Source organism: Pseudopodoces humilis, chromosome 6 (genome assembly GCF_049639895.1).
Source record: "Pseudopodoces humilis isolate 2021_Gansu_Grassland_sample_001 chromosome 6, ASM4963989v1, whole genome shotgun sequence".
Taxonomy (NCBI): domain Eukaryota; kingdom Metazoa; phylum Chordata; class Aves; order Passeriformes; family Paridae; genus Pseudopodoces; species Pseudopodoces humilis.
In genome coordinates this window covers 47,536,977-47,549,675 of record NC_142205.1, presented here as the reverse complement: position 1 = coordinate 47,549,675, position 12,699 = coordinate 47,536,977, and the positions used below count along the sequence as shown (strand labels likewise).

The 12,699-nt window shown below is 35.3% G+C and overlaps 1 protein-coding gene across 4 annotated transcripts in view; it reads left to right on the top strand.

The window, feature by feature from the left end:
- Positions 1-12,699, top strand: part of GSTCD (glutathione S-transferase C-terminal domain containing) — a 46,450-nt gene that overhangs the window by 5,120 nt on the left and 28,631 nt on the right. For all 4 annotated transcript variants that reach the window (XR_015772657.1, XR_015772658.1, XM_005517497.2 and 1 more), the window contains 3 exons: positions 323-784; positions 4,166-4,420; positions 5,117-5,210. Coding sequence is in view for 2 of the 4 variants with exons in the window: in XM_005517497.2 (XP_005517554.2) it covers positions 323-784; positions 4,166-4,420; positions 5,117-5,210 (811 nt within the window). In the remaining 2 variants the exon portion in view is untranslated. The remainder of the gene's footprint in view (positions 1-322; positions 785-4,165; positions 4,421-5,116; positions 5,211-12,699) is intronic.

Here is a 12,699-nt window from a genome sequence, read left to right as displayed (position 1 = left end):
TGCCACTGATTGCTGTGCCTTCAACTCAGATCACAGCTTTGTTTCTTAGGAGTTACATAGCCACCCTAATTTTATGTCAATAGTAAGGAAATAAAAACATGCTGTACTGGACAACTGTTCTGTTATATATACAATTTAGCTTTCTAGCTCTGCTGTTGTAAAGGCAATCCAGACATATTTGACTTCTAAGGTTAACAAAGAATGTATTTAAAGCTGGAATTCCTTTGCTTGAAGTGATTGAGTAACCAAAAGTAACTAAAAGTTATTCTGGATTTTGTTTTTATGTCTGTAGAGACACTAATTACGTAAATTTATTGTGCAGGTTAGCCAGTGGACCAGGCTCTGTGAGATCAGCATACCTCTGGCTGTTGAAAGATTTTTGACAGCCTCTCCTGAGAACTGCCAGGCTATTCCTCCTGACATTTTGCTGTTGGAAAGGAAGCTTGGAGAGCCTGTCCGAGTACATAACGATGACAAAATTCGAAGGCAGAAACTTCAACAACAGAAGGCAGGTAGCAAGGCTGCAGTGCCTGTGCTTGGTGAAGAAGCAACAGAGGAATTAAAACCAGGTGGAGTCCATGAGCATCCACCCCCAAGTTTGGAACTGAGCGTTGCTTTCTCTAAACTACTTGCCCAGGAAGCACCAGATGCCATCAGCAGGGAGGCCCCTCACATCAGGAGAACAAAAACCTCTGACCTTCCACTCTTGGACCATGTTTTTGCAGAAGGACTGTATTTTACTGTGGCAGACCTAGTGCTTTTGCCATGCATCCATCAGTTCTTGGTAAGCTGACAGATTCTGCAAATATTAACTAGTGTTATGTGTATGTTTTTTCAGAGCCTAAAAGTTGTCAATTATGTTTATCTTAAACAAATTTATGTTAAATATGTTAATTTGAAACATATTGTAGTGTTTACAACGTGACCTTAACCCAAAATCAGAGATTTGTCTTGTTTTTGTACAAACACAAAAAACAGGGATTGGTGAGGTCACTAAAATTATTTGTAGATACAGAGCATATCAATGGTTAGTAAACACTGTTAACTGTTAAAATACTATACTGAAATATTTTGGCACCAATTTGCCCACAAAATAATAATTTAAAAATACTGGTACAGATGACTTGAGCTCAACTTAAAGACTAATTCTACAGTGGGAAAAACTTCTGTGGCAAGACCATGCAAGAGTCTTGCTCAACTATCTGTGTACTTGGTTTTATGAGGATAGATACACAGGGGAGATTTAAGGAAATGACAGCGCTGTCTTTATTTCCCATCAGAATAAAATTATACAAAATAATATGATATAAATATATACATATACATATATAAATGATACAAAATATAACAAAAATGATACAATGGTACAATTGCTTCCTTCCAGTATTCCTGCAGTTATTCCATGAGATTTATGGCTTAGCTGGTGTCTCTTCAAGGAGCATTTGCATTTTGATTTTGCAAGTTGGTTTGCCAAATTTCTCTTATGGTGCTTGAAAACAAATGGAATTCCTGGTGAAGATGCTGTTAGTCCCATTGAGAATAACAATCTCGAAAATCAAGATAATGACTATCAAATATTCATAATGTGACAAATGTCCGCATTATAACTTCTTTAAGCAGTATCATCATCCTCAGTGGATTTCTGTATGATGATAGCAATATGCTGCCTTTGAATTGAGATGAGTAGTTTTACAGAAATGCTTCTTAATTCACATCTGCTTTGTTTGTTTTGCAAATCACATAATTGGAGGTGAACAGCGACTTCTGTATGGATGATACTAAAGTATTAAGACAAAATGCTTTCTTACTACTTAAAAAACTTTAATGTATTTCAGCTTTTATTTTTCCAAGAGCTTTTTAATATAAGAGCACTACTTCTTAGAGTAATATTTACTGGTACTAGGCATGAGATTTTTGCATCAGATGCTTAATTGATTTCAGCAATGTAGTTGGAATCACTCTGTGGATGTACTGTGAGCAGCTGAGAATTTTTGTGTTTGTTGACTTTTTGTATGTTACCCTAAAGCCCTGGTGTTCTGCAGCTCAAGAACTAGGTATTTTACAGTACACTTGTGTTAGCACACCAAGGATGGCCCTGAAAACCTGGCTTTCAGTTTCATTATTACCTACTTTACAAGAGATCTGGGATAATATTTGTTTATTTCTGTTCTCTGGTGAATGATAATTTTCTAAGCAATTATACCTTGATGCCTACAGTCCTCATCAAAATTGAAAAAGTTGCATCTGAAAGCTTCTTGTAGGTAGTGAGTTGAAACTGCTCTTGTTGATGGAAGTCCCAGAGTTTAATTCTGTATTAATGTGTTATTTGTCACTTGTGTAACTGGACTCCCTGGATTGTGTTTAAAAAAATCACTGCAGTTGCAGTTCCAGTTCTGCTTTGAATTAAGGATGTGAATAATAATGAAGTCTTAAGTGAGTATGTGTCTGGAAAATATCATCCTATAAATATGAGGAGACCTGACTAGTTGATTGTAATTATAATTACCAAAAGTAAGATAATGAAGCTGAAGGGCTGTTTTTCATTACCTCATTTCTCTGCTGTTATCATTCTGAGGTTACCTTTGTTGTGCTTTCTATTAGTTGTAACTGTTGAAAATTAATAGAAGTATAACAAAAGCTCAGTTCCTCATCTGAGAAAAAAACACTATTCACATTTTAAAATACAATTTAGAACACTTGATAACAAATGTAACAGTGGCTCTTAGAATTGCTTTCCAAAAGACTTCTTCCTTAACTGAATTAATGTGTTTTTGCCTGTGTTACTATTAGGATATTAAATTAGATAGTAAAGTTACACAGTTCATCCTTCTTTTGCTCCTTTAGCTATTGTTAATTACTTGTGATTACCCGAAGCATATTATAAACACAGCATGCAGGAGAGCTGGTGGAAATTTTGTGTCGAAAGTGTTCTTTACCAACTTCTATTTCTGTACTGTGGACAGATCTGGGGAAGAATGTTGGTTTTGCATGGCTTTTTCTGCCTATTCCTGTAATCACGATTTTTAATTTTCTATTTAAAGCAGGCACAGCATTCACAGGATATTCACAACTGCTCACAGAATAGTTGCAGTTGGAATAATTGAGGTTGGAAGTCACATCTGGAGCTCATCTTATCTAACCACCCTGCTCAGAGCAGGGTCAGCTAGTGCCAGTTGCCCAGGACTGTGTCCAGTCATATTTTGAGTGTCTTTAAGGATATTTCACAACCTCTCCTGCAAGAGGACTATCTCCATTGTCTTAGAACATTTGGAAATCTAAACAAAAGTTATTTAATTTAATCAAATGCATCCTTTTAAAAAGTAGCTAGGCTTCATCTTAAAAAGTGATTTGGGTATATTTTTTTTTATATGTGCAGCATATTCTTACTTAATAAATGTTTTCATTTAATTTTTTATACTTAAAATACTAGTTTCTATTGGAGGCCACCTTAATTCATAATCACATACACTTACTTCAGAGTAGAAATATACTAGTTACCGTTATTGTATAAAAATATGAACTTAAGATTCTAAAAAGTAATACACGATTAAAAAAAAATATTCAGTACTAATTAAAAAAAAAAAAAGCCACAGATGTATTGCAAAGACTAGAGTAAAGACCAGGGGTAATGTATGCCTTTTACCACATAGTCTAAGGTATTTCATTCTTGTAGTTCCCAGGAAAACAGCTGTTGGTGGATGAGCTTTTAAGGGGTACTTGTGGGGAAGACCATTCAGGTACCATAATATCATGCTTAGAGTTCAGTATTCATTGCAAATTACTGCATTGGGTTTACTTTTTTTGTCTAACAACCAACCAAACTATTCATTCCTGTGTTAGGAAATAGCAAATATTTGTTAGGAAATCGGAAACATTTAAGAGTATTATTTATATGGAGTTTTCCTGTTACTGACTGAAATTATGATTAAAATTGCTCATGTAAACCTTTTCATCCTATTTAGCAAATGGGAATTTCAGATAAAGTCTAAATGGCCAACTGCCAATTCCACCTGGAGCTCTGAACCAGCTGATTTTTGTATTGCCATCATGCTGTGAGTGCATGTGCTCAGCATAGAGCTGAGCTCACTCCTGTAGTTCATACCTTTTGGTGGCTTGTAGCAAGAAATTTACAGTAGCCTCTAACCTTCTTATTTTATTATTACAGGTTTCCAGCAAGAAACAAGGCAAAAATCTGGTAAACTTGCCACTGATATCCAGTTGGTATAGAAGAGTTCAAGAGGTACCTGGAGTAAAGAAAGCTGCTGGCAAATGCAACATGGAGCTTCTCCAGCTTCCAGAGCTGATGTCTGCTCCTGGAGAACAGCTACAGGATTCTCTTTCAGTTCCTGATGAGTTGGAAGAGGATAATGAAGAAAGTCATTTTATAGGTGGTCCAAGGCCAACCATGACTAAGTTAATGGTGATTAATGGGTTATTTTTATAGATGTATTTGCTTGATTTTGAGTAGGTAGAATTTATTAGAATTGTACAACCTAATTCTGACAGCCTTGAACAGTTTCATACCTTTTGTTTGTCTTAAATCTGATATGCATTGACTTAGAAGTTATTCTGTTTTTTTCTTCTCTTCTGATATTTGATTGATTCAGGAATTGCGTGAAGATAGGACTGTTGGAGCCCTATCAATAATTCTGAATAATCAAAGTAACTTTTTGTTTGAATTGCAATATTGTATTTCTCTTTAAAAGACATTTATATAAAGAATGACAAAAAACTGTTGCTTTTATGTTTGGCTTCATTATCCAACCTTTTCATTCGGGTTTTTGTTTTGTTTTTTTTTTTTTTTCTGTTTGATTAAAGCTTTGAATATCGGGGAACCCTAATGAGTTTTGTTAAAGAAAACTGTCCATCATGTACCATAATCCAATATTTTTTGCATAGAAGCTGACAGCATTTCCTAAAAAAATTAGCAGGGCTTTTTTGTGAGAATGAGAGAAATATACATAATTTGAATGTTGTATAGTGTAGTCATCTGCCTGTTCAGTTTTGCTTGGACTGTGTTGCAGTTTGATCTGATGCCATTAAATTTAGTGAGAATTTTAATACCATCTTAGGTAGGTAAAGGGTCTTAATTTATTTTTTCCCTCCTTTCATGTAGGAAAATGGAATTGAAGCAAAGTTTTCTCCTCATCCGTGCCCCAGCTGGACCCTAGACTGGACCAGTCTTCCATCTGCAGTCAGTCCTGGGGAAGGTGAGGACTTGTATGTCTGTGTGTATTTAACAGGATCTTCTTCTGGTGAAGCTACTTAACTATTTCATAAGAAAATATGCCAGTTTGCAATATGCTTCAGAGCTGAGACAGGTAAACAATTAAAAATCTGTAGTAAAATCCAGTCTGTTTGTGACACATAATGATGTAACTTCCCTCAGGTCATCAACAGCTGATGGGCAAATTGGGGGCAAAAGATTGGCCTTCATTTCAGTCAGCAGTTGACATAATCCAAAAATCCTAACCAAGCTCAGGTTTCGTTGAGTTTTCCATAGAAGTAAAGGCATCCATAGATACCTTGCATAGGAATAAAGTTACTGTGGTTGTTAGTATGTACAGATAGTAAAAAGAGAATGGCAGGTCAGAATATGAAAGTGTAGGTGGTCACAATGTGAGACAGAAAAAAAATGAAATACATCATGTGATTATTTCCCTGCGCTGATGTATGTCATCATAGGAAATGTTTTCATTTTTTCCCTAGCAAGGCAGAGGCTGAAAATGTTGGAAAGAGGAGTGTTACCGCTGAAGATCAGTAGATCATGCGGACACAGGTTGAGGTGTGGTAAAGAAAGAAGAGCAGAGTTTATTTTTCCTCCCAGGATTTATAGGCTTCCTACCACGGCCAGGGTTTGGATGGTCAGGATAACACTTTCTCACTGCACTGGCCATGAGAGGTGCCCATTACAAGACGTGTAACAGAAAGAATGTACACATATCTATGTTTATAGTTACTGTCCTGGGAAAGTCCTTAGAAAACTATGTTAGCAAGCTCAGAAGCTGAGTTTTCAGGGCGACAGAAGAGCTTGTTGAAATAAGACTGTTGAATGGAAGTACTGTGCTGCTGCTGATTATATGTGAGGTTTGGAAAAGAGGAGATTATATTTCGTTTGTGACCAGCAAAGAAATGCAACATCTACTTTGGTTTTATTAGGTGGTTTTATTAGGCACCATTAGAAAAGGGATTTTATTCCTTTTTGGAACTTCAGTCAATCATGGAGTCTTTGCTTGTGTTCCTGGTCCTGTATGTGAATGGATTCATAGTCTTCAGGTTCATTTCCTACTTGCTGCAACGGCTTTGTGGATATCAAGACCAGTTTGGCTGGATTTGATTAGAGGTGCTTCCTTTAGGTTCTTCCAAAGCACATTAAAGGGAGGGGAAAAGTGTGTGAATGTGGGGTTGGATGGTGATAACCCTTATTGCTGCTTTATTACTCTGAGGATATATGGAGATAGAAGGCTTTGGTACTGTCACATTTTTTTCATCAGACATTGTTTTCACTGTGAAACAGAAAAATAGATTTTTTAAAAAAAGGATTTTTTTTTTTCCTTTAAAACAGCTTTTTAACTTACTAACTTTCTAAATTCAACGGTGAAATTCAAGAATGAGAGGTAACTGACCTACAGTCTTGCAAATGCTTACTACTTTTCTTGCGAGTTGAAATTCTTGTTAAGCAGGAAGTAAAAGAACTTAAAAGAAGTGCTTTATTTGTGGTGTTTCATCTGAAATGAAACATCATTTCAGTATGATGTCAGTATGCATGAGACAGTATTTACTTACAGAGTAAAACAATGTTTACATTTGTAATTTAGAAATATCTTTGAAACTTAAGTACCTTTGAATAACACGTGCTAGAGCAATAATATAGAGCATAGTTTTCCAGTTCTGTGGAATTAACTGATGTTTTGGTTAAAGTCTTGGTGGCTACCAAACAACAGTCCTGAAGGATCAGTGTTAGCTTCAGCTTCCAGAACTGTTATTAAATAAAAGATACTTTAATGTAGTGTGGCCTCTCAACAGAGAAAGAAGAAAATTTTGAAAATTCTAACCCTCATCATAAACAAAATTAGTTTTAATGAAAGGAACAGCACTTAATGATGCAATTATCTTCTAACCAGTATAAGAGTTTGTGACTTTGTGTCCATGTTAAAGTTGTTTGTAATTGCTCATAGAACTGAATAATATTATAATTGTGGAATAAATGGTGTATTAGATGCAGAGTTATTTGATTTGAAATTGTCAGACTTTAGTCAATATATCCAGGTTGTTTCTGGAATTTTTTTGTGAGGCCAGGTCACTCTTATTTTGTTCTGCTTTTTATATTGGTATTACCTTTTGAATATTTTGATTTGAAAAAAGCTTTTCGAGTTAAGAATACATTATGTTTAAAAATCAAAGATGGTTTAGGGAATCTGACATTTGATGAAAACTTTTGCTAATCAAAAGATGCAAAATTGTGTATTTTACTTTAAAAGTTAAAAGCAACTGTATTTTTAAAATTAAATCCAGACAGTCATTTATTCTGTAAAACAAAAAGAGTTGAAAGAAACACTTTTAAGTTCTCTATTTCCCTTTCAAGCCTGTCAGAACTTTTTGAAGGACTTTGAAGATTCTTTTTAGTAGTGTTTTAGCCTATTTCAGTGTCTCAGGCATCTTGAAGCAGGAACTCATCTTTCTTCCTCAGCTGATTTTTCCGTATCAGAGAGCTCTTTGCCTGCAAGCCACATGGGTGTAACAGTCCAAGGGAAACTCAACTGAAGCTGCTTCTCATTAATTTCTCCTTAAAGTTACAGTTTTGCTGTAGTCATTTAAATAAGTTTAAACCACATTTATGTGCGCATTATATTTTGCAGTTCAATATCTGGAAAACCTGTGATGGCAATACAACCAGGTTGCCTCCTGTTCTTGATACATGCTTGGGAAGTAAATAATTTTCAGTAACAAAGAGCAAAAATGCTCATTTTTGTAATATAGGCAACATTGGTATATATTCTTTTACTGGCTTACCTTAAAAAGGGCATTCTTCCAAAACTTTGTATTTCATATGTGACTTCTTAGGATCTTTTGACTGTTCAGGGATATAACATTGCATAGTTGGCCCGAGGACAATTTTCAGGGAAGTTTGAAAGCAATCACTAATTTTTAGACAAAGAAAATTCTTCAGGTTTAACTGGAAATAACAACATAGGCATGTCACCGAACCAGGTAACTCATGGATGACAATGTACGCTGTTCCCACTGTTATTATGCTCTCCCTTCCTTCCTTCCTTTTTATTTTGTGTTTGTCTTGGGTTACCAAGCAAAACCAGGGAAGGGAATTAATTATTTTATGTTTTTATAATGCCTATTTGGAGACAGGAGGCAAAGCTATTATATGTTAAAGTTAAATCAGTTTGTAGTAATGATTTTTAGGCACAATGATTTGCTAAAATGAATACTCTTTGTAAACATAGCTGGTTTCCATGCCTCATGAAATCAATGCATATGCATTACAAGGAATACAAGTTCAGTATATTTATGTTTGCTTGGAGTCTGTCGCATTTTCTTAAGTGATGTTTTGATCTAAATGACATGCCTACAGCCTCTGAAATATTCAAAATCTGCAGAGAAAAAACAAGAGTTGCTAGTGTGTCTTATTAAAAATCATACTAGAGAAAATGGTACGAAGTTCTGACAGCTGCATTTTGATTCAGTGAGGACACATTCTCCTTGGTGTTTGGCCTGCTCTGAAAAATCCTGTTGTGATGGGTGTGATTGATGGACTTTCATATGGCTGATAGTGATACTGGAAAGTGTCATCTTTGTTTCAGTGCCCTGCTTTGTGGAGTAAGTGTAAGCCTTCAGAGAATTACTGATGCCTTAATGGTCCATACTGAATATCCCCTACAACAAAATTTTGATGAGGTCTAATTCCTGGAGGTATGATTTTTACAGTTCACATGTCCTTGTTAATGGAGAGTTTATTAGGGTTTGGAGAGATTTGCTTTGTAGAGTACTGTACATAAAGTTCAGTGCACACTTTTTTTAGTCCTGTTGTGGTTTGTGTTTGTTTACTGAATATACTAAAGAATTAAAATTAAATACCACAGTATACCAGTTGAAATGTTTTACAAATTTATGGCTCGAGCACTGAAGGCAATTCATAATGATTTGTTTTTGTAAATTCACAGTTGTCTTGGTTCTGTTGGTCGAAGCATGTTCTTGATTAATCCACAATGAACTTTGACAAAATGTCTGCACTTGACAGTCAGTGGCCTCAACTGACTTCACTTGTGTAGAATTTGAGTGTGATTTGCCCTAGATAGAAAAAGTAGTTCTATTCATTAGACTGTGAGTTGTTTTTTCTCTTTTTTCTCTGAAGTGCTTAGACATGTGAAAGGGCATAAACCCCAAAAACATTAAGTCATAGGTGCCCAGCAGATATTCTTTAACAAGGTTGTTAAACAAATTTTTCATCTCTTAATCAGAAATCTTTAATAAATGTTAAGTAACCTTCTAAGTAACTCTGCCCTTTGTTTAATTTAAACTATTTGGTCTTTCTTTTACTCTTCATATCATTGTAGTAGAGTTTACTAGTTTCCTTTTCCCTTTTATATTTCTATGTTCTTTATTCATGGGATAGAGAGCCCCAAAGTTACATATTCATCTCTTAAACCAGAGGTTTAGAGGTTATGTTTGTACTAAGTACTCCACAGCATTGAAATGCAGGTCATTTTTTGTGGAAGATTACTATTGAGGAGTGAAGGAATTAATTCTAGCAGTTATGGTTTGGAACAATGTCCAGCAAATATCCAGATGATTAATATGATTCAAAAAGACATTTTATTTTGAATATGGCTCAAAATCATTATCAGAGGTATTTTTGGGGAATAGAAATATAGAAATGAATATCCTTTAATGATCAATAAGGTGTATTTAGGAGTGATGCTGTGCTACAGTGTGTCACTTCATAGAGAAGGCAGTGATGACATATTTATCGTATTTGTATTAATTAGAAAGATTTAGGAGGAAGAGGAGGAGTTAACACTTTTCTATCTCCAAATAGTCTAGATATACTGTTGGATAAAATGTTAAATTGTTGTTAACATTTCTCTTCATAAACTTTTTTCACAATATACTAATGTCTTAGTATTTCTAGTTACTGTAAAATTTAAATTTATTTTCTGTAGCACCAGTCTTGACTTTAAAAGGGATATTTGATCTGCTTCAGTATTCTGATACTCCTTGCTGTAAAATGTCTTCACTGCTTATTTGAAGATTGTTCTGTAAGTTTTGTTATTAGACTTATATCCCAGTTACATCAATGATAGGGTGTACAGCTTTGTGTCCTTTAGCTCTTCTGTGTCACCCATTTGTCATGTCCCGGAATGTGGGGATCCATAATTCACTTACCCGTGTAAGGTAATAATCAACAGAAGGATTTAAACTTACAGGTTTTTACCTGTCTTTGCAGTATTTTTGCAAACTGTGGCATGTTGCAGTTTTCTACACATTGTGACTGAGAGACAGCTGAGTTTTAACGTGGTTGTCCTGTGTTTCCTCTACAAAACCTGAGCAGTCCTTTCAGGCAGGGGCATCAGGAGACCTTTGATACCCCTGCAACAGCACTTCAGCTTTTTTACTTTCTTCGAAGTATAACGTGTAGCTATGCAATCTGTCTTTGAAGAGCAGAATCAGAGTTTTTCTCGGCTCTGTGTGTGACTTCTGGGGCTTAAAATCTTCACGGACCACAGGAGGGCAGCACAATCTCTTTGGATGTGGAGCTGTACCTGGATGGATGGAGCTGTGCCCTGGACTAGGGTGTCATCCTAGAGAAAGATGCTTTTTATGGGGCAGTTTTCAACTCAGTAATCTCTAGTCCCAAAATTTGGGACCACCTGTTGTAAAAAGTGATTTAAAACATTTTTTCCCCCCTCTTTGAATTAGAGTTGGTAATTTAACAGTTGACACATTCATTGTGTTGGAGTACACCTGAAAGCAATTATTGCTGAGGCTGTATAAACATATAGCAGATTCACTAAGTATGAGAAGGAATGTATAGTCTGTGCTTATGCACAGAGAGGACTACAACCTAGAAAGCAAATGAAACTGAGCCCAAGTGAGTCTCCTTCTCTTTCTTAGTAACAACATAGTGCAAACACATCAAAATAATTTTTATGATGTTCTCACTCAAGTTTATTGACACTCATATTTTGTTCTGGGGCTAAGTCCTTTAAAAACATTATTTGTTGTTTCTTTGGGGGGAAAGTAGGGCTTGCTGGAAGTTGAAATACTTCATAGATTATTTAATTTTTCTTTTTTTTTGTAATGATCTTTGGAGAACCCATTAGATTATTTGTAGATTATTTGTGAATAAATAACTCAAGCTGTGTTCTTAATTTGCAGTTTTGATTTTACCTGATTACTGAAACTCTATTAATCTCTTCTACTTAGTATTTAATATCCTTGAGTAGTTATTTCTAAGGCTACTGGTAGCTTCCAGTCTGTGACAGCCCAGATTTTATGTGCATTCACAAATTATCATAATAAATAAAATGGAGGTTTATTTTGTGGTTATTAAACTAAACAGTTTCCAAAACGTAGGCAAACATGTTTTGAACAACTTATTTTCCGGTGTCAGGATTTTATACATTGCAAGTATAGAGCTGCCTCATTGTAACATCAGAATCATTACCAAGGTATTGTCAAGTTTTGTGCAGCATAAGTGAATTTCTGGGAGCTCCTCACTGACATTTTTTAAGGAGTTGATGAGTCACAGGAGTACAGTATACAGTCACAGCAGTACAATGGGCTCATGCACATAAGACGTACCTTGAACATAATGTTTGTGCTCAAAGGTGAGCAGTGTGCGAGGGGCTGCAGATACCTTCTTCTCTCCCCTAGTCTTGATATGTTGCAGAGTTGAGGTACAGAATTTGTACCTCATAACCATAAACCATAAATCAGCTATGACAATGTGTGAGTTAAGGAGGAGTTTTTCTGTCTGTTGGACTTTCTTATGGCTTTCATCTGCACTTTCATTGGTTTTGGATATTTGTGTAAAGAACCATGAATGCATTACTTGATTTGGATACAGTTTTACATTGATTTTGGCTTTTCCTGAAGGTGAGTTTGTATGCACAGTTGTTCATTTAAAGTTCTAATCAGCAATTTCAAGGAATCAGTACTGCTGTGTTTAAGTAAAAAAACCCCAAACCTAATAGTGTTTAAAAAAAAAGGTAAAATTATTTTGAATGATTCATAATCTGTTCTGAGTAGTTTGAGGCTTTCAAAACTTTTAATTACACAAAGGAAAGGCCAGGCTACTGCATGTTTAGTGTTTTATTGAAGGTGGTATTAATTATTTTGCTTCTTCTCCAGATGGTTTGGAAATGCTTCTGAAAAGTTAATTTTTGGCTCATGTCTCATGTCAAATTTCTGGCATCTTACCATTGCAGTATCAAAAGGAGTTCGTATCCTTTAGAAGCTTTTAAAGTATCAAAGAGCAAAGGCAAGTAGGAAGTTCATCTGTTTGTAGAATAATTTTCTAAGTGTAGAAGAGTTGGAGAATAATCTCAATATTAAAATGAGTCAAACCTAATCTGAAGCAATAAAATTTGTACCCTCCTAGTGTGGAATATTGATCTAAGCATCCAGAGATAATGGAGAGAGATATGGTGCTTGTATTTCAGCTTGTGCTTTAAAAGTTTTGCA